The sequence below is a fragment of the Corvus hawaiiensis genome, unplaced genomic scaffold (genome assembly GCF_020740725.1).
Source record: "Corvus hawaiiensis isolate bCorHaw1 unplaced genomic scaffold, bCorHaw1.pri.cur scaffold_298_ctg1, whole genome shotgun sequence".
In the NCBI taxonomy this organism is placed as follows: Eukaryota; Metazoa; Chordata; class Aves; order Passeriformes; family Corvidae; genus Corvus; species Corvus hawaiiensis.
Window position 1 is genome coordinate 1 of NW_025963350.1, and position 22351 is coordinate 22351.

Genomic DNA, 22351 nt, shown 5'->3' on the forward strand with positions numbered 1-22351 from the left:
CCAGTTTGGGGCCGGTTTAGGGCCTGTTTGGGGCCAGCTTAGGGCCGGTTTAGCGCCGGTTTAGCGCCGGTTTAGGGCTGGTTTTAGGGCTGGTTTAGGGCCGGTTTTAGGGCCCGTTTAGGGCCCGTTTTAGGACTGGTTTAGGGCTGGTTTAGGGCTGGTTTAGGGCCGGTTTTAGGGCCCGTTTAGGGCCCGTTTTAGGACTGGTTTAGGGCTGGTTTAGGGCCAGTTTAGGGCCGGTTTTAGGGCCGTTTTAGGGCTGGTTTAGGGCTGGTTTTAGGGCTGGTTTAGGGCCGGTTTTGGGGTATTTTGGGATGGACTTAGAGTTGAATTAGGGCTGGTTTAGAGCTGCTTTAGGGCCGTTTTAGGGCTGGCTTAGGGCCAGTTTGGGGCTGGTTTAGGATCAGTTTGGGGCCAGTTTAGGGCTGGTTTAGGGCTGTTTTAGGGCTGGTTTGGGGCCGGTTTGGGGCTGGTTTGGGGCTGTTTTGGGGTCAGTTTTAGGGCTGGTTTAGAGCCGGTTTAGAGCCGGTTTGGGGCTGGTTTTAGGGCCAGTTTTAGGGCCGGTTTGGGGCTGGTTTTAGGGCCGGTTTAGGGCCCATTTGGGCCTGGTTTAGAGCCGGTTTAGAGCCGGTTTAGGGCCGGTTTTAGGGCCGGTTTGGGGCTGGTTTGGGGCTGTTTTGGGGTCAGTTTTAGGGCTGGTTTAGAGCCGGTTTAGGGCTGGTTTAGGGCTGGTTTGGGGCCAGTTTTAGGACTGGTTTTGGGCTGGTTTTGGGCCGGTTTAGGGCTGGTTTTAGGGCTGCTTTAGAGCTGGTTTAGGGACAATTTCAGGGCTGGTCTTAGGGCCGGTCTCGGGCTGGTTTCGGGCCCGTTTTAGGGCCGTTTTAGGGCCAGTTTGGGGCTGTTTTGGGGTCAGTTTTAGGGCCGGTTTGGGGCTGTTTTGGGGTCAGTTTTAGGGCCGGTTTGGGGCTGTTTTGGGGTCAGTTTTAGGGCCGGTTTAGGGCCGGTTTAGGGCCGCCCCCTGACCTGTGGCGTTGTTGCGGTGGCCCTTGTAGCGCCGGCTGTACTGGGCGCCGTCGCTGTGCGAGGAGTCGAACAGGTAAATGTCCTCATCGTTGTAGGAGGCCAGCAGCTCTGGAACCCGGAGAAACGTCGGGAAATGGGGAAAAACACAGGGAAAATCGGGAAAAACGGCAGGGAAATGGGGAAAAACGGGGAAAATGGGGAAAACGGGGGGGAAATGGGGAAAAATGGGGGGAAATGGGGAAAAACACAGGGAAAACGGGGAAAAAGCAGCGGGAAATCAGGAAAAAAACAGGGGGGAAGGGGGGAAAAACCAGCAGGAAATGGGGAAAAACCACAGGGAAAACGGGGAAAAAGCAGCGGGAAATCAGGAAAAAAACAGGGGGGGAAGGGGGGAAAACCAGCAGGAAATGGGGAAAAACGGTGGGAAATGGGGAAAAAACAGGGAAAACGGGGAAAAATGGGGAAAACCAGCGGGAAATGGGGAAAAACCACAGGGAAAAACCACAGGGAAAATGGGAAAAACGGGGGGGAAATGGGGAAAAATCACAGGGAAAATGGGGAAAAATGGGGAAAACCGGGGAAAAATGGGGAAAATCAGAGGGGAATGGGGAAAAAACCAGGGAAAACGGGGAAAAACGGCAGGGAAAGGGGGAAAAAGATGAGGAAATGGGGGAAAATGGGGAAAACCAGCAGGAAATGGGGAAAAAACCCAGGGAAAACGGGGAAAACCACAGGGAAATCAGGAAAAAGCAGCGGGAAAATGGGGAAAAACCATGGGGGAAATGGGGAAAAATCCAGGGAAATGGGGAAAAATGGGGAAAAACATCGGGGAAAGGGGAAAAACCACAGGGAAAATGGGGAAAACGGAGGGGAAATGGGGAAAACCGGCAGGAAAAGGGGAAAAATCGCAGGGAAAATGGGGAAAAACAGTGGGAAATCAGGAAAAACCAGCAGGAAAATGGGGAAAAACGGGGGGGAAATGGGGAAAAAACGGGGGGGAAATGGGGAAAAATGGGGAAAAACAGCAGGGAAAGGAGGGAAAATGGCAGGGAAAGGGGAAAAAACATGGGAAAACCGGGGAAAAACACCGGGAAAATGGGAAAAACGGGGAGGAAATGGGGAAAAACAGCGGGAAATGGGGAAAAACACAGGGAAAACCGGGGAAAAATGGGGAAAACCAGTGGGAAATGGGGGTAAACCGGCAGGAAACCAGCAGGAAATGGGGAAAAAACACAGGGAAATGGGGAAAAAATGGGGAAAAGCAGCGGGGAAACCAGGAAAGACACGGGGGAAAACGGGGAAAACCAGCGGGAAATGGGGAAAAACCACAGGGAAAATGGGGAAAATGGGGAAAAACGGGGGGGAAGGGGGGAAAAACCATCAGGAAATGGGGAAAAAACACCGGGAAAATGGGAAAAAACGGCGGGGAAATGGGGAAAAATCACAGGGAAAATGGGGAAAAATGGGGAAAACCAGCAGGAAATGGGGAAAAAACACCGGGAAAAATCACAGGGAAAATGGGGAAAATGGGGAAAAACGGGGGGGAAGGGGGGAAAAATCACAGGGAAAATGGCGAAAAATGGGGGGGAAGGGGGGAAAACCAGCAGGAAATGGGCAAAAACGGTGGGAAATGGGGAAAAAACAGGGAAAACGGGGAAAAATGGGGGAAAACCAGTGGGGAACCGGGAAAGACACGGGGAAATGCAGAAAACAGCGGGAAATGGGGAAAAACCACAGGGAAAATGGGAAAAACGGGGGGGAAATGGGGAAAAATCACAGGGAAAATGGGAAAAACGGGGGGGAAATGGGGAAAAACAGCGGGAAAAGGGGAAAAACCACAGGGAAAAACGGGGAAAACCATGGGGAAATCAGGAAAAAACAGTGGGAAAATGGGGAAAAACGGGGGGGGAAGGGGGAAAAAACAGGGAAAATGGGGAAAAATGGGGGGGAAGGGGGGAAAACCAGCAGGAAATGGGGAAAAACGGTGGGAAATGGGGAAAAAACAGGGAAAACGGGGAAAAATGGGGAAAACCAGCGGGGAACCGGGAAAGACACGGGGAAATGGGGAAAACAGCGGGAAATGGGGAAAAACCACAGGGAAAATGGGAAAAACGGGGGGGAAATGGGGAAAAATCACAGGGAAAATGGGGAAAAATGGGGGAAAACCGGGGAAAAATGGGGAAAACCAGCGGGGAATGGGGAAAGACACGGGGAAATGGGGAAAACAGCGGGAAATGGGGAAAAACCACAGGGAAAATGGGAAAAACGGGGGGGAAATGGGGAAAAACAGCGGGAAAATGGGGAAAAACCACAGGGAAAAACGGGGAAAAAACATGGGGAAATCAGGAAAAAACAGTGGGAAAACGGGGAAAAACGGGGGAGAAATGGGGAAAAATCACAGGGAAAATGGGGAAAAATGGGGAAAACCGGGGAAAAATGGGGAAAACCAGCGGGGAATGGGGAAAAAACCAGGGAAAACGGGGAAAAACGGCAGGGAAAGGGGGAAAAAGATGAGGAAATGGGGGAAAATGGGGAAAACCAGCAGGAAATGGGGAAAAAACCCAGGGAAAACGGGGAAAACCACAGGGAAATCAGGAAAAAGCAGCGGGAAAATGGGGAAAAACCATGGGGGAAATGGGGAAAAATCCAGGGAAATGGGGAAAAATGGGGAAAAACATCGGGGAAAGGGGGAAAAACCACAGGGAAAATGGGGAAAACGGGGGGGAAATGGGGAAAACCGGCAGGAAAAGGGGAAAAATCGCAGGGAAAATGGGGAAAAACAGTGGGAAATCAGGAAAAACCAGCAGGAAAATGGGGAAAAACGGGGGGGAAATGGGGAAAAACGGGGGGGAAATGGGGAAAAATGGGGAAAAACAGCAGGGAAAGGAGGGAAAATGGCAGGGAAAGGGGAAAAAACATGGGAAAACCGGGGAAAAACACCGGGAAAATGGGAAAAACGGGGAGGAAATGGGGAAAAACAGCGGGAAATGGGGAAAAACACAGGGAAAACCGGGGAAAAATGGGGAAAACCAGTGGGAAATGGGGGTAAACCGGCAGGAAACCAGCAGGAAATGGGGAAAAAACACAGGGAAATGGGGAAAAATGGGGAAAAGCAGCGGGGAAACCAGGAAAGACACGGGGGAAAACGGGGAAAACCAGCGGGAAATGGGGAAAAACCACAGGGAAAATGGGGAAAATGGGGAAAAACGGGGGGGAAGGGGGGAAAAACCATCAGGAAATGGGGAAAAAACACCGGGAAAATGGGAAAAACGGGGGGGAAATGGGGAAAAATCACAGGGAAAATGGGGAAAAATGGGGAAAACCAGCAGGAAATGGGGAAAAAACCCAGGGAAAAATCACAGGGAAAATGGGGAAAATGGGGAAAAACGGGGGGGAAATGGGGAAAAATCACAGGGAAAATGGCGAAAAATGGGGGGGAAGGGGGGAAAACCAGCAGGAAATGGGCAAAAACGGTGGGAAATGGGGAAAAAACAGGGAAAACGGGGAAAAATGGGGGAAAACCAGTGGGGAACCGGGAAAGACACGGGGAAATGCGGAAAACAGCGGGAAATGGGGAAAAACCACAGGGAAAATGGGAAAAACGGGGGGGGAAATGGGGAAAAATCACAGGGAAAATGGGGAAAAATGGGGAAAACCAGCGGGGAATGGGGAAAGACACGGGGAAATGGGGAAAACAGCGGGAAATGGGGAAAAACCACAGGGAAAATGGGGAAAAATGGGGAAAACCGGGGAAAAATGGGGAAAATCAGAGGGGAATGGGGAAAAAAACCAGGGAAAACGGGGAAAAATGGGGAAAAACATCGGGGAAAGGGGGAAAAACCACAGGGAAAATGGGGAAAACGGAGGGGAAATGGGGAAAACCGGCAGGAAAAGGGGAAAAATCGCAGGGAAAATGGGGAAAAACAGTGGGAAATCAGGAAAAACCAGCAGGAAAATGGGGAAAAACGGGGGGGAAATGGGGAAAAATGGGGGGGAAATGGGGAAAAATGGGGAAAAAACAGCGGGAAAGGAGGGAAAATGGCAGGGAAAGGGGAAAAAACATGGGAAAACCGGGGAAAAACACCGGGAAAATGGGAAAAAACGGGGAGGAAATGGGGAAAAACAGCGGGAAATGGGGAAAAACACAGGGAAAACCGGGGAAAAATGGGGAAAACCAGTGGGAAATGGGGGTAAACCGGCAGGAAACCAGCAGGAAATGGGGAAAAAACACAGGGAAATGGGGAAAAATGGGGAAAAGCAGCGGGAAACCAGGAAAGACACGGGGGAAAACGGGGAAAACCAGCGGGAAATGGGGAAAAACCACAGGGAAAATGGGGAAAATGGGGAAAAACGGGGGGGAAGGGGGGAAAAACCATCAGGAAATGGGGAAAAAACACCGGGAAAATGGGAAAAACGGGGGGAAATGGGGAAAAATCACAGGGAAAATGGGGAAAAATGGGGAAAACCAGCAGGAAATGGGGAAAAAACCCAGGGAAAAATCACAGGGAAAATGGGGAAAATGGGGAAAAACGGGGGGGAAATGGGGAAAAATCACAGGGAAAATGGCGAAAAATGGGGGGGAAGGGGGGAAAACCAGCAGGAAATGGGCAAAAACGGTGGGAAATGGGGAAAAAAACAGGGAAAACGGGGAAAAATGGGGAAAAACAGCGGGGAACCGGGAAAGACACGGGGAAATGGGGAAAACAGCGGGAAATGGGGAAAAACCACAGGGAAAATGGGAAAAACGGGGGGGAAATGGGGAAAAACAGCGGGAAAATGGGGAAAAATGGGGGAAAACCGGGGAAAAATGGGGAAAACCAGCGGGGGAACCGGGAAAGACACGGGGAAATGGGGAAAACAGCGGGAAATGGGGAAAAACCACAGGGAAAATGGGAAAAAACGGGGGGGAAATGGGGAAAAACAGCGGGAAAATGGGGAAAAATGGGGAAAACCGGGGAAAAATGGGGGAAAACCAGCGGGGAATGGGGAAAGACACGGGGAAATGGGGAAAACAGCGGGAAATGGGGAAAAACCACAGGGAAAATGGGGAAAAATGGGGAAAACCGGGGAAAAATGGGGAAAATCAGAGGGGAATGGGGAAAAAACCAGGGAAAACGGGGAAAAAACGGCAGGGAAAGGGGGAAAAAGATGAGGAAATGGGGGAAAATGGGGAAAACCAGCAGGAAATGGGGAAAAAACCCAGGGAAAACGGGGAAAACCACAGGGAAATCAGGAAAAAGCAGCGGGAAAATGGGGAAAAACCATGGGGGAAATGGGGAAAAATCCAGGGAAATGGGGAAAAATGGGGAAAAACATCGGGGAAAGGGGGAAAAACCACAGGGAAAATGGGGAAAACGGGGGGGAAATGGGGAAAACCGGCAGGAAAAGGGGAAAAATCGCAGGGAAAATGGGGAAAAACAGTGGGAAATCAGGAAAAACCAGCAGGAAATGGGGAAAAACGGTGGGAAATGGGGAAAAAACAGGGAAAACGGGGAAAAATGGGGAAAACCAGCGGGAAAGGAGGAAAAATGGGGGGGAAAGGGGAGAAACCACGGGGGAAATGGGGAAAAACAGCGGGAAAATGGGAAAAACAGGGAAAAACCACAGGGAAAATGGGAAAAACGGGGGAGAAATGGGGAAAAACAACAGGAAAATGGGAAAAACGGGGGGGAATTGGGGAGAAACAGCAGGAAAAAGGGAAAAAATGAGGGGAAAATGGGGAAAATAGGAGGAATAATCAAGGAAAATATCAACAAATTGGTAAAAAATAGCAGGAAAAAGGGAAAAAATGAGGAAATTGGGAAAAAACGGCGGGAAAATGGGCAAAGATGGGTGGGAAAGAGGGAAAAGGGTGGGGAAATGGGAAAAAGCAGAGGGAAAATGGGGAAAAAGAGCAGGAAATTGGGGAAAAACAGCAGGAAATTGGGGAAAATAGCAGGAAAATGGGGAAAAAGAGCAGGAAATTGGGGAAAAACAGCAGGAAATTGGGAAACCCCACCCTATTTTCCCCCCCAAAAAAGTCATTTTCCCAAAAAAACCCCACCTGCTTTCCAAAAAAATTCCGTTTCCCCCCCAAAAAATCCCACTTCCCAAAGGGTTTTTGCTTTCCAAAAAAACCCCTTTTCCAAAAACCATCCCCAAAAGAAGACCTTTTCGCCCAAAAAAACCCAATTTTCCTCAAAACCCTCAAATTTTCCCCCCAAAAACCCTGAATTTTCAAAAAAACCCCCAAATTTTCCCCAAAACCCCCAAATTTTCCCCAAAACCCCAAATTTCCCCCCAAAAATCCCTAAATTTTCCCCCAAAAAATCCAAATTTTCCCCAAAAAACGCCCAAAATTTTCCCCCAAACCTCCAAATTTTCCCCCAAAACCCCTGAATTTTCTCCAAAAAACCCCAAATTTTCCCCAAAACCTCAAATTTTCCCCCCAAACCCCCCCAAATTTTCCCAAAATCCCCAAATTTTTCCCCCAAACCCCCAAATTTTCCCCCAAAAATCCCAAATCTTCCCCCAAAAACCCCAAATTTTCCCTCAAAAAACCCCAAATTTTCCCCAAAACCCCCGAATTTTCCCAAAAAACCCCAAATTTTTCCCAAAAACCCCCAAATTTTCCCCCAAAAATCCCAAATCTTCCCCCAAAAAAACCCGAATTTTCCCTCAAAAACCCCCAAATTTTCCCAAAAAACCCTGAATTTCCCCAAAAAACCCCAAATTTTCCCCCAAAACCCCCAAATTTCACCCAAAAAACCCAAATTTTTCCCCCAAACCCCAAATTTTTCCCCAAAAAACTCAAATTTTCCCCAAAACCCCCAAATTTCGCCCAAAACACCCCGAATTTTCCCCCAAAACCCCCAAATTTCCCCCAAAACCCCCAAATTTTTCCCCCAAACCCCCAAATTTTCCCCCAAAAATCCCAAATCTTCCCCAAAAAACCCCCGAATTTTCCCCCAAAAACCCCCAAATTTCCCCCAAAAAACCCCGAATTTTCCCCCAAAAACCCCCAAATTTTCCCCAAAAAACCCCAAATTTTCCCCAAAAAACCCCAAATTTTCCCCGCAAATCCCAAATTTTCCCCAAAAAAACCCCAAATTTTCCCCAAAAAACCCCAAATTTTCCCCGCAAATCCCAAATTTTCCCCAAAAAACCCCAAATTTTCCCCAAAAAACCCCAAATTTTCCCCGCAAATCCCAAATTTTCCCCAAAAAAACCCCAAATTTTCCCCAAAATCCCCAAATTTTCCCCCAAAAATCCAAATTTTCCCCAAAAAACCCCAAATTTTCCCCCAAAACCCCAAATTTCCCCCCAAAACCCCCAAATTTCCCCAAAAACCTCAAATTTTCCTCAAAAACCCCCACATTTTCCCAAAAAACCCCAAATTTTCCCCAAAACCCCCCAAATATTCACAAAAAAACCCCAAATTTTCCCCAAAACCCCCAAATTTACACAAAAAACCCCGAAATTTTCCCCAAAAACCCCAAATTTTCCCCAAACCCCCAAATTTTCCCCAAAAACCCCAAATTTTCCCCCAAAAAATCCAAATTTTCCCCAAAAACCCAAATTTCCCAAAACCCCCTCCAGTTCTCTCCGAAAAAACAGGTTATTTTGGGGGGAAATTCGGGTTTTTTGGGCAAACAGCTGATGTTTGTGGGAAAAGCGGAGTTTTGGGTAGGAAAACGGGAATTTTTGGGGCAGGAATTGGATTTTTGGGTGGAAATGAGGGGAATTTGGGGCAGGAATTGGATTTTTGGGTGGAAATGAGGGGAATTTGGGGCAGGAATTGGATTTTTGGGTGGAAATGAGGGGAATTTGGGGCAGGAATTGGATTTTTGGGGGAAATGAGGGGAATTTGGGGCAGGAATTGGATTTTTGGGTGGAAATGAGGGGAATTTGGGGCAGGAATTGGATTTTTGGGTGGAAATGAGGGGAATTTGGGGCAGGAATTGGATTTTTGGGTGGAAATGAGGGGAATTTGGGGCAGGAATTGGATTTTTGGGTGGAAATGAGGGGAATTTGGGGCAGGAATTGGATTTTTGGGTGGAAATGAGGGGAATTTGGGGCAGGAATTGGATTTTTGGGTGGAAATGAGGGGAATTTGGGGCAGGAATTGGATTTTTGGGTGGAAATGAGGGGAATTTGGGGCAGGAATTGGATTTTTTGGGGAAATGAGGGGAATTTGGGGCAGGAATTGGATTTTTGGGGGAAATGAGGGGAATTTGGGGCAGGAATTGGATTTTTGGGGGGAAATGAGGGGAATTTGGGGCAGGAATTGGATTTTTGGGGGAAATGAGGGGAATTTGGGGCAGGAATTGGATTTTTGGGTGGAAATGAGGGGAATTTGGGGCAGGAATTGGATTTTTGGGTGGAAATGAGGGGAATTTGGGGCAGGAATTGGATTTTTGGGTGGAAATGAGGGGAATTTGGGGCAGGAATTGGATTTTTTGGGGGAAATGAGGGGAATTTGGGGCAGGAATTGGATTTTTGGGGGGAAATGAGGGGAATTTGGGGCAGGAATTGGATTTTTGGGGGAAATGAGGGGAATTTGGGGCAGGAATTGGATTTTTGGGTGGAAATGAGGGGAATTTTGGGGCAGGAATTGGATTTTTGGGTGGAAATGAGGGGAATTTGGGGCAGGAATTGGATTTTTGGGGGAAATGAGGGGAATTTGGGGCAGGAATTGGATTTTTTGGGGGAAATGAGGGGAATTTGGGGCAGGAATTGGATTTTTGGGTGGAAATGAGGGGAATTTGGGGCAGGAATTGGATTTTTTGGGGGAAATGAGGGGAATTTGGGGCAGGAATTGGATTTTTTTGGGGGAAATGAGGGGAATTTGGGGCAGGAATTGGATTTTTGGGGGAAATGAGGGGAATTTGGGGCAGGAATTGGATTTTTTGGGGAAATGAGGGGAATTTGGGGCAGGAATTGGATTTTTGGGTGGAAATGAGGGGAATTTGGGGCAGGAATTGGATTTTTGGGTGGAAATGAGGGGAATTTGGGGCAGGAATTGGATTTTTGGGGGAAATGAGGGGAATTTGGGGCAGGAATTGGATTTTTTGGGGGAAATGAGGGGAATTTGGGGCAGGAATTGGATTTTTTGGGGGAAATGAGGGGAATTTGGGGCAGGAATTGGATTTTTGGGGGAAATGAGGGGAATTTGGGGCAGGAATTGGATTTTTGGGGGAAATGAGGGGAATTTGGGGCAGGAATTGGATTTTTTGGGGGAAATGAGGGGAATTTGGGGCAGGAATTGGATTTTTTGGGGGAAATGAGGGGAATTTGGGGCAGGAATTGGATTTTTGGGTGGAAATGAGGGGAATTTGGGGCAGGAATTGGATTTTTGGGGGAAATGAGGGGAATTTGGGGCAGGAATTGGATTTTTGGGTGGAAATGAGGGGAATTTGGGCAGGAATTGGATTTTTGGGTGGAAATGAGGGGAATTTGGGGCAGGAATTGGATTTTTGGGTGGAAATGAGGGGAATTTGGGGCAGGAATTGGATTTTTGGGTGGAAATGAGGGGAATTTGGGCAGGAATTGGATTTTTGGGGGAAATGAGGGGAATTTGGGGCAGGAATTGGATTTTTGGGTGGAAATGAGGGGAATTTGGGGCAGGAATTGGATTTTTGGGGGAAATGAGGGGAATTTGGGGCAGGAATTGGATTTTTGGGGAAATGAGGGGAATTTGGGCAGGATTGGATTTTTGGGGGAAATGAGGGGAATTTGGGGCAGGAATTGGATTTTTGGGGGAAATGAGGGGAATTTGGGGCAGGAATTGGATTTTTGGGTGGAAATGAGGGGAATTTGGGGCAGGAATTGGATTTTTGGGGGAAATGAGGGGAATTTGGGGCAAGAATTGGATTTTTGGGGGAAATGAGGGGAATTTGGGGCAGGAATTGGATTTTTGGGTGGAAATGAGGGGAATTTGGGGCAGGAATTGGATTTTTGGGTGGAAATGAGGGGAATTTGGGGCAGGAATTGGATTTTTGGGGGAAATGAGGGGAATTTGGGGCAGGAATTGGATTTTTGGGTGGAAATGAGGGGAATTTGGGGCAGGAATTGGATTTTTGGGTGGAAATGAGGGGAATTTGGGGCAGGAATTGGATTTTTGGGTGGAAATGAGGGGAATTTGGGGCAGGAATTGGATTTTTGGGGGAAATGAGGGGAATTTGGGGCAGGAATTGGATTTTTGGGTGGAAATGAGGGGAATTTGGGGCAGGAATTGGATTTTTGGGTGGAAATGAGGGGAATTTGGGGCAGGAATTGGATTTTTGGGGGAAATGAGGGGAATTTGGGCAGGAATTGGATTTTTGGGTGGAAATGAGGGGAATTTGGGGCAGGAATTGGATTTTTGGGTGGAAATGAGGGGAATTTGGGGCAGGAATTGGATTTTTGGGTGGAAATGAGGGGAATTTGGGGCAGGAATTGGATTTTTGGGTGGAAATGAGGGAATTTGGGGCAGGAATTGGATTTTTGGGTGGAAATGAGGGGAATTTGGGGCAGGAATTGGATTTTTGGGTGGAAATGAGGGGAATTTGGGGCAGGAATTGGATTTTTGGGTGGAAATGAGGGGAATTTGGGGCAGGAATTGGATTTTTTGGGGGAAATGAGGGGAATTTGGGGCAGGAATTGGATTTTTGGGTGGAAATGAGGGGAATTTGGGGCAGGAATTGGATTTTTGGGTGGAAATGAGGGGAATTTGGGGCAGGAATTGGATTTTTGGGTGGAAATGAGGGGAATTTGGGGCAGGAATTGGATTTTTGGGTGGAAATGAGGGGAATTTGGGGCAGGAATTGGATTTTTGGGTGGAAATGAGGGGAATTTGGGCAGGAATTGGATTTTTGGGTGGAAATGAGGGGAATTTGGGGCAGGAATTGGATTTTTTGGGGGGAAATGAGGGGAATTTGGGGCAGGAATTGGATTTTTGGGGGAAATGAGGGGAATTTGGGGCAGGAATTGGATTTTTGGGGGAAATGAGGGGAATTTGGGGCAGGAATTGGATTTTTGGGTGGAAATGAGGGGAATTTGGGGCAGGAATTGGATTTTTTGGGGGAAATGAGGGGAATTTGGGGCAGGAATTGGATTTTTGGGTGGAAATGAGGGGAATTTGGGGCAGGAATTGGATTTTTGGGTGGAAATGAGGGGAATTTGGGGCAGGAATTGGATTTTTGGGTGGAAATGAGGGGAATTTGGGGCAGGAATTGGATTTTTGGGTGGAAATGAGGGGAATTTGGGGCAGGAATTGGATTTTTGGGTGGAAATGAGGGGAATTTGGGGCAGGAATTGGATTTTTGGGTGGAAATGAGGGGAATTTGGGGCAGGAATTGGATTTTTGGGTGGAAATGAGGGGAATTTGGGGCAGGAATTGGATTTTTGGGTGGAAATGAGGGGAATTTGGGGCAGGAATTGGATTTTTGGGTGGAAATGAGGGGAATTTGGGGCAGGAATTGGATTTTTGGGTGGAAATGAGGGGAATTTGGGGCAGGAATTGGATTTTTGGGTGGAAATGAGGGGAATTTGGGGCAGGAATTGGATTTTTGGGTGGAAATGAGGGGAATTTGGGGCAGGAATTGGATTTTTGGGTGGAAATGAGGGGAATTTGGGGCAGGAATTGGATTTTTGGGTGGAAATGAGGGGAATTTGGGGCAGGAATTGGATTTTTGGGTGGAAATGAGGGGAATTTGGGTCCCCCAGGCTCACCGGAGCCGTCGTGGCTGTAGACCAGGCAGGTGATGTTGGCTTTGGACTCGCTGCTCACCTGGAAAATCGGGAAAACCTCGGATCCCGCTCCTTTTCCCGGGAATTCCGAGCCTCCCGTCCCCGGGCAGGGATGGAGGGAGGCAGAAAATTGGGATGGAGGGGAAAAAATTCCCAAAAAAAAAGGAGATTTCAGGGAGTTTTTTCCGCCTTTTCCCACGGGATCGCTCCGGGGTGATCCCAGCTGCAATCCCAGTGCTCCCAGTGCTCCCAGTATTCCCAGTACCAGGTGGTGGGGGCAGAATTTCTTCAGGACTCCGTTGTTCTCGTTCTCGTCGATTTTTCTCTGGTCGTAAATCCTGCAGGAATCGGGGGGGAAAGGGTTGGGATCCACTCCAGGAAAAGGGTTGGGATCCACTCCAGGGGGGGTTTTGATCCCAAAAAAATCCCCTCTGCGAGCTCCAGAATCCCATCCTAAAATTCCCTGGGATTTGGGGCTGGAACGGGCCCGGATTTGGGGCTGGAATGGGGTTCCCATGGACAAAATTCCATCCTAAAATTTTTTGGGATTTGGGGCTGGAACGGGCCCGGATTTGGGGCTGGAATGGTGTTCCCAAGGGCAAAATTCCATCCTAAAATTTTTTGGGATTTGGGGCTGGAATGGTGTTCCATTGGACAAAATTCCATCCTAAAATTTTTTGGGATTTGGGGTTGGAACAGGCCCGGATTTGGGGCTGGAATGATGTTCCATTGGACAAAATTCCATCCCAAAATTTTTTGGGATTTGGGGTTGGAACGGGCCCGGATTTGGGGCTGGAATGGTGTTCCCATGAGCAAAATTCCATCCTAAAATTTTTTGGGAATTCTGGGCTGGAACAGGTCTGGATTTGGGGCTGGAATTATGTTCCCGTGAGCAAAATTCCATCCTAAAATTCCCTGGATTTGGGGTTGGAATAGACCCGGATTTGGGGCTGCAATGATGTTCCCAAGGGCAAAATCCCATCCTAAAATTTTTTGGGATTTGGGGTTGGAATAGACCCGGATTTGGGGCTGCAATGATGTTCCCATGAGAAAAATCCCATCCTAAAATTTTTTGGGATTTGGGGCTGGAACGGGCCCGGATTTGGGGCTGCAATGATGTTCCCATGGACAAAATTCCATCCTAAAATTTTTTGGGATTTGGGGTTGGAACAGGCCTGGATTTGGGGCTGGAATGGTGTTCCCATGGACAAAATTCCATCCCAAAATTTTTTGGGAATTCTGAGCTGGAACAGGCCTGGATTTGGGGCTGCAATGGTGTTCCCATGGACAAAATTCCATCCCAAAATTTTTTGGGAATTCTGAGCTGGAACAGGCCTGGATTTGGGGCTGGAATGGTGTTCCCATGGACAAAATTCCATCCCAAAATTTTTTGGGAATTCTGAGCTGGAACAGGCCTGGATTTGGGGCTGCAATGGGGTTCCCATGGACAAAATTCCATCCTAAAATTTTTTGGAATTCTGAGCTGGAACAGGCACGGATTTGGGGCTGGAATGGTGTTCCCAAGGGCAAAATTCCATCCTAAAATTCCCTGGGATTTGGGGTTGGAATAGACCCGGATTTGGGGCTGGAATGGTGTTCCCATGCCTGGATTTGGGCAGAAGAATCCCTGGATTTGGGCTCTCCCAGTGCTCCCAGTGCTCCCAGTTTGGCCCCACCTCACTAACTGGTCCAAATTTGGGGAGGGAATCCATGGATTTGGGAAGGGGGAAAAAGATGGATTTGAAAAAGGGAAATTGGGAAACGGAATCCCTGGATCTGGGCTGGGAAATGCCAGGATTTGGGCTCTCCCAGTGCTCCCAGTGCTCCCAGTTTGGCCCCACCTCACTAACTGGTCCCAATTTGGGCCAGGGAATCCATGGATTTGGGAAGGGGGAAAAAGTTGGATTTGAAAAGGGGAAATTGGGCCAGGGAATGCCTGGATTTGGGCTGAAGAATCCCTGGATCTGGGCTCTCCCAGTGCTCCCAGTTTGGCCCCACCTGACGAACTGGTCGCGGCCCGCCGACGGCGAACTGGGAGGTGTTGGCGGGGTTGACGAAGATGGTGTAGAGGCCGACCTTCTTCTCCTTCTCCTTGGTCACCACCAGTTTCCTGGGAAAAGCCGGGATCAGCCCCAAAGCCCAGCCTAAATCCCCTAAGCCCAGCCTAAATCCCCCAAAGCCCAGCCTAAACTCCCTAATCCCAGACTAAATCCCCCCAAACCCAGCCCAAACCCCCCCTAAGCCCAGCCTAAATCCCCTAAACCCAGCCCAAACCCCCTAAACCCAGCCCAAACCCCCCCTAAGCCCAGCCCAAATCCCCTAAACCCAGCCCAAACCCCCCCTAAGCCCAGCCCAAACCCCCCCTAAGCCCAGCCCAAACCCCCCCTAAACCCAGCCCAAACCCCCTAAGCCCAGCCCAAACCCCCTAAGCCCAGCCTAAATCCCCCCTAAACCCAGCCTAAATCCCCCTAATCCCAGCCCAAACCCCCTAAACCCAGCCTAAATCCCCCTAATCCCAGCCCAAACCCCCCCCAAACCCAGCCCAAACCCCCTAAACCCAGCCCAAACCCCCCCTAAACCCAGCCCAAATCCCCTAAACCCAGCCCAAATCCCCCTAAGCCCAGCCCAAACCCCCCTAAGCCCAGCCCAAACCCCCCCTAAGCCCAGCCCAAACCCCCCCTAAACCCAGCCCAAACCCCCTAAACCCAGCCTAAATCCCCCTAATCCCAGCCCAAACCCCCCCTAAACCCAGCCCAAACCCCCTAAGCCCAGCCTAAATCCCCCCTAAACCCAGCCCAAATCCCCCCAAAAATTCCCATTTTTCCCCCAAAAAGTCCCCATTTTTCCCCTAAAAAATCCCCATTTTTCCCTAAAAAATCCCCTTTTTTCCCCTAAAAAATCCCCATTTTTTGCCCAAAAAATCCCCATTTTTCCCTAAAAAATCCCCTTTTTTCCCCTAAAAAATCCCCATTTTTTGCCCAAAAAATCCCCATTTTTCCCCTAAAAAATCCCCATTTTTCCCCCCAAAAAATCCCCATTTTTCCCCCCAAAAAATCCCCATTTTTCCCCTAAAAAATCCCCATTTTTCCCCCCAAAAAATCCCCATTTTTCCCCTAAAAAATCCCCATTTCCCCCCCCAAAAAATTCCCATTTTTCCCCCAAAAAGTCCCCATTTTTCCCCTAAAAATCCCCATTTTTCCCCTAAAAAATCCCCTTTTTTCTCCTAAAAAATCCCCATTTTTTGCCCTAAAAATCCCCATTTTTCCCTAAAAAATCCCCATTTTTTGCCCAAAAAATCCCCATTTTTCCCCTAAAAAATCCCCATTTTTCCCCCCAAAAAATCCCCATTTTTCCCCTAAAAAATCCCCATTTTCCCCTAAAAAATCCCCATTTTTCCCCTAAAAAATCCCCATTTTTCCCCTAAAAAATCCCCATTTCCCCCCCCAAAAAATCCCCATTTTTCCCCCCAAAAAATCCCCTTTTTTCCCCTAAAAAATCCCCATTTTTTGCCCAAAAAATCCCCATTTTTCCCTAAAAAATCCCCTTTTTTCCCTAAAAAATCCCCATTTTTCCCCTAAAAAATCCCCATTTTTCCCCCCCAAAAAATCCCCATTTTCCCCTAAAAAATCCCCATTTTTCCCCCCAAAAAATCCCCATTTTTCCCCTAAAAAATCCCCATTTCCCTCCCCAAAAAATCCCCATTTTTCCCCCCAAAAAATCCCCATTTTTCCCCTCAGAATTCCCATTTTTCCCCCAAAAAAGTTCCCATTTTTCCCCTAAAAAATCCCCATTTTTCCCCTAAAAAATCCCCATTTTCCCCCTAAAAAAATCCGAATTTTTCCCCCAAAAAAATCCGAATTTTTCCCCCAAAAATCCCCATTTTCCCCCTAAAAAAATCCCCATTTTTCCCACAAAAAAATCCCCATTTTTTCCCAAAAAATCCCCATTTTTCCCCTAAAAAATCCCCATTTTTCCCCTAAAAAATCCCCATTTTTCCCCCCCAAAAATCCCTGCTTTTTCCACAAAACATCCTGGTTTTCCCTCTAAAAAGAATCAGTTTTCTCCCCAAAATTCCTGGTTTCCCTCAAAAACCCAATGGTTTTTCCTCAAAACCGAGTGGTTTTTCCCAAAAAACCCCAACCTGCTTTCCCAAGAAAAAATGTTTTCTTCCCCAAATTAATCTGATTAAAAAGTAATTGATCAGCTTTCCCAAAAAAATACATTTTCCTCAAAAATAGCCATTAAAAAAAAAATCCATTTTATCTCCCCAACATCTCCATTTCCCCAAAAAACCCCAACCCATTTTGCCCACAAAAATAACCCGATTTCCCCCAAATCCCCGATTTCCCAAAAAACCCCAATTTTCCCCCCAAATCCCGGCTGTCTCCACCCCCGATTCCCGTTTTTCCCCACATCCCCCCTGTTACTCCCCAAACCCACACCTCTCCTCACCCCTCAAATCCCCATTTTCCCCCCCTAAAAGATCCCCTTTTCCCTGCCCCAAATCCCCATTTCACCCCACAATTCCCCATTTCCCGCCAGAACCCCATTTCCCCCTCAGAATTCCATTTCCCCCTCAGAATTCCCATTTTCCCCTCAGAATTCCTGATTTTCCCTTCAGAATTCTCACTTTTCCCCTCACAATTCCCATTTTTCCAGTCACTCACGATGCAGGCCGATCCTGCCACAGGTCAATGGAATCCCCTTTTCCCACCCCAAATCCCCTTTTTTTTCCCCACAGAATCCCCATTTCACCCTCAGAATTCCTGATTTTCCCCTCAGAATTCCCATTATTCCCCTCAGAATTCTCACTTTCCCCTCAGAATTCCCATTTTTCCCCCCTCACAATTCCCATTTTTCCAGTCACTCACGATGCAGGCCAGTCCTGCCACAGGTCTATGGGATCCCCTTTTCCCACTCCAAATCCCCTTTTTTTCCCCACAGAATCCCCATTTCATCCCCACAATTCCTGATTTTCCCCTCAGATTTCTCATTATTCCCCTCAGAATTCCCATTTTCCCTCTCAGAATTCCCATTTTTCCAGTCACTCACAATGCAGGCTGGTCCGGCTGCAGGTCGATGGAATCCCCATTATTCCTTCCAAACCCCCATTTTCTCCCCCCAACCCCCATTATTCTGCCAGAAATCCTGATTTTCCCCTCAGAATTCCCCTTTTCCAGTCACTCACAATGCAGGCTGGTCCTGCTGCAGGTCTATGGGATCCCCATTTCCCACCCCAAATCCCCTTTTTTTTCCCCTTTTTTTTCCACAGAATCCCCATTTCATCCCCAGAATTCCCGTTTTTCCCCTCAGAATTCTCACTTTTCCCCTCAGAATTCTCGTTTTTCCCCTCAGAATTCCCCTTTTTTCCCGTCACCTACAATGCAGGCTGGTCCTGCTGCAGGTCTAGGGGATCCCCATTTCCCACCCCCAAATCCCCCTCTTTTCCCCCAGAATCCCCATTTCACCCTCAGAATTCCTGATTTTCCCCTCAGAATTCTCACTTTTCCCCTCAGAATTCCCATTTTTCCCCCTCACAATTCCCATTTTTCCAGTCACTCACGATGCAGGCCAGTCCTGCCACAGGTCTATGGGATCCCCTTTTCCCACTCCAAATCCCCTTTTTTTCCCCACAGAATCCCCATTTCATCCCCACAATTCCTGATTTTCCCCTCAGAATTCCCATTTTTCCCCTCAATTCTCACTTTCCCCTCAGAATTCCCATTTTCCCCCCCTCACAATTCCCATTTTTCCAGTCACTCACGATGCAGGCCAGTCCTGCCACAGGTCTATGGGATCCCCTTTTCCCACTCCAAATCCCTTTTTTTCCCCACAGAATCCCCATTTCATCCCCAGAATTCCTGATTTTCCCCTCAGATTTCTCATTATTCCCCTCAGAATTCCCATTTTCCCTCTCAGAATTCCATTTTTCCAGTCACTCACAATGCAGGCTGGTCCAGCTGCAGGTCAATGGAATCCCCATTATTCCTTCCAAACAACCATTTTCTCCCCCCAACCCCCCATTATTCTTCCAGAAATCCTGATTTTCCCCTCAGAATTCCCCTTTTCCAGTCACTCACAATGCAGGTTGGTCCTGCTGCAGGTCTATGGGATCCCCATTTCCACCCCTAAATCCCCTTTTTTTTCCACAGAATCCCCATTTCATCCCCAGAATTCCCGTTTTTCCCCTCAGAATACTCACTTTTCCCCTTAGAATTCTCGTTTTTCCCCTCAGAATTCCCCTTTTTCCCATCACTTACAATGCAGGCTGGTCCTGCTGCAGGTCTATGGGATCCCCATTTCCCACCCCAAATCCCCCTCTTTTCCCCCAGAATCCCCATTTCACCCTCAGAATTCCTGATTTTCCCCTCAGAATTCTCACTTTCCCCTCAGAATTCCCATTTTCCCCCCTCACAATTCCCATTTTTCCAGTCACTCACGATGCAGGCCGATCCTGCCACAGGTCTATGGGATCCCCTTTTCCCACTCCAAATCCCCTTTTTTTTCCCCACAGAATCCCCATTTCATCCCCCACAATTCCTGATTTTCCCCTCAGATTTCTCATTATTCCCCTCAGAATTCCCATTTTCCCTCTCAGAATTCCCATTTTTCCAGTCACTCACGATGCAGGCTGGTCCGGCTGCAGGTCGACTGGAATCCCCATTATTCCTTCCAAACCCCCATTTTCTCCCCCCAACCCCCATTATTCTTCCAGAAATCCTGATTTTCCCCCTCAGAATTCCCATTTTTTCCCCCTCAGAATTCCCCTTTTCCAGTCACTCACAATGCAGGTTGGTCCTGCTGCAGGTCTATGGGATCCCCATTTCCCACCCTAAATCCCCTTTTTTTTCCACAGAATCCCCATTTCATCCCCAGAATTCCCGTTTTTCCCCTCAGAATTCTCATTTTTCCCCTCAGAATTCTCACTTTTCCCCTCAGAATTCCCATTTTTCCCCTCACAATTCTCCTTTTTCCGGTCACTCACGATGCAGGCTGGTCCTGCCGCAGGTCGATGGGATCCCCATTTCCCATCCCAAATCCCCTTTTTTTCCACAGAATCCCCATTTCATCCCCAGAATTCCTGATTTTCTCCTCAGAATTCTCTTTATTCCCCTCAGAATTCCTGATTTTCCCCTCAGAATTCCTGTTTATCCAGTCACGATGGGGGCTGGTCCTGCTGCAGGTCGATGGGATCCCCATCTCCCACCCTAAATCCCCTTTTTTTCCCCACAGAATCCCCATTTCGTCGCCACAATTCCTGATTTTCCCCTCAGAATTCTCACTTTTCCCCTCACAATTCCCATTTTTCCAGTCACTCACAATGGGAGGCCGGTCCTGCCACAGGTCTATGGAATCCCCTTTTCCCATCCCAAATCCCCCTCTTTTCCCACAGAATTCCCATTTCACCCTCAGAATTCCTGATTTTCCCCCCAGAATTCTCATTTTTCCCCTCAGAATTCCCATTTTCCCTCTCAGAATTCCCATTTTTCCAGTCACTCACGATGCAGGCTGGTCCGGCTGCAGGTCGATGGAATCCCCATTATTCCTTCCAAACCCCCATTTTCTCCCCCCCAACCCCCATTATTCTTCCAGAAATCCTGATTTTCCCCTCAGAATTCCCATTTTTCTCCTCAGAATTCCCCTTTTTCCCCTCAGAATTCCCCTTTTTCCTCTCACAATTCCCCTTTTCCAGTCACTCACAATGCAGGTTGGTCCTGCTGCAGGTCTATGGGATCCCCATTTCCCACCCTAAATCCCCTTTTTTTCCACAGAATCCCCCATTTCATCCCAGAATTCCCGTTTTTCCCCTCAGAATTCTCATTTTTCCCCTCAGAATTCTCACTTTTCCCCTCAGAATTCCATTTTTCCCCTCACAATTCTCCTTTTTCTGGTCACTCACGATGCAGGCTGGTCCTGCTGCAGGTCGATGGGGATCCCCATTTCCCATCCCAAATCCCCTTTTTTTCCACAGAATCCCCATTTCATCCCCAGAATTCCTGATTTTCTCCTCAGAATTCTCCTTTATCTCCCCTCAGAATTCCTGATTTTCCCCTCAGAATTCCTGTTTATCCAGTCACGATGGGGGCTGGTCCTGCCGCAGGTCGATGGGATCCCCATCTCCCACCCTAAATCCCCTTTTTTTCCCCACAGAATCCCCATTTCGTCGCCACAATTCCTGATTTTCCCCTCAGAATTCTCACTTTTCCCCTCACAATTCCCATTTTTCCAGTCACTCACAATGGAGGCCGGTCCTGCCACAGGTCTATGGAATCCCCTTTTCCCATCCCAAATCCCCCTCTTTTCCCCACAGAATTCCCATTTCACCCTCAGAATTCCTGATTTTCCCCCCAGAATTCTCATTTTTCCCCTCAGAATTCCCATTTTCCCTCTCAGAATTCCCATTTTTCCAGTCACTCACGATGCAGGCTGGTCCGGCTGCAGGTCGATGGAATCCCCATTATTCCTTCCAAACCCCCATTTTCTCCCCCCAACCCCCATTATTCTTCCAGAAATCCTGATTTTCCCCTCAGAATTCCCATTTTTCTCCTCAGAATTCCCCTTTTTCCCCTCAGAATTCCCCTTTTTCCTCTCACAATTCCCCTTTTCCAGTCACTCACAATGCAGGTTGGTCCTGCTGCAGGTCTATGGGATCCCCATTTCCCACCCTAAATCCCCTTTTTTTTCCACAGAATCCCCATTTCATCCCCAGAATTCCCGTTTTTCCCCTCAGAATTCTCATTTTTCCCCTCAGAACTCTCACTTTTCCCCCTCAGAATTCCCATTTTTCCCCTCACAATTCTCCTTTTTCCGGTCACTCACAATGCAGGCTGCTCCTGCCGCAGGTCGATGGGATCCCCATTTCCCATCCCAAATCCCCTTTTTTTTCCACAGAATCCCCATTTCACCCCCACAATTCCCCATTTCTCGCCCAGAATCCCCGTTTCCTGCCCAGAATTCTCAATTTTCCCCTCAGAATTCCCATTTTTCCCCTCAGAATTCCCAATTTCCTGGCCACTCACGAGGCAGGCCGGTCCTGCCGCAGATCGATGGTGAAGACCACCGGCGTCCTCCCCCGCCGACAGGAACGTGCAGGGTGAGTCCGGCTCCAGCGCCAGCTGGGATTGGGGGAAAACAGGGAAAAAACAACGGGAATGGCTCCCAAAAATCCCCAAAACCAGGAAAATCCACACCGAAAACCCCCAGGTTTGGGGATCCCTGAACAGCGGTGATGTCATCGGGAGGGGGGACATCATAGGGGGTGACATCATCGGGACAACAGCACAGCCAAAGGTTTGAATTGCAACCAAAAAGTGGGAAAATCCCCGAAATTCCCAGATTTTAATGGAGCTGAGCATGGGGTGATGTCACTGGAGGCTGCAGATGACGTCACAGTGATGTGACAAGTGACGTCACAGGTGACAATGGCACATCCAAGGGTTGAAATATTTGGGAATCGATTCCATTTGCTCCCTAAAAGTGAGAAAAAAATCCTTCTTTTCTCCCAAAAAACTTTGATTTTAATGGAGAAAAACTGGATCCCCCCTCACCCCGAGTGGTGAAGTCACCAAGAGCTCAGTGGTGAAGTCACCAAGAGCTCGCAGGTGACAAAGGGTACATC

The 22351-nt window shown here is 48.3% G+C and overlaps 1 protein-coding gene across 1 annotated transcript in view; it reads right to left on the reverse strand.

The window, feature by feature from the left end:
- Positions 1 to 38: 38 nt before the first annotated feature.
- Positions 39 to 22351, reverse strand: part of LOC125320938 (DDB1- and CUL4-associated factor 8-like) — a 32466-nt gene continuing 10153 nt past the window's right edge. The window contains 7 exon segments of the mRNA XM_048293356.1: positions 39 to 1131; positions 12715 to 12772; positions 12998 to 13070; positions 14731 to 14750; positions 14752 to 14842; positions 21753 to 21793; positions 21795 to 21848. Coding sequence (XP_048149313.1) covers positions 995 to 1131; positions 12715 to 12772; positions 12998 to 13070; positions 14731 to 14750; positions 14752 to 14842; positions 21753 to 21793; positions 21795 to 21848 — 474 coding nt within the window. The 3' untranslated portion in view covers positions 39 to 994.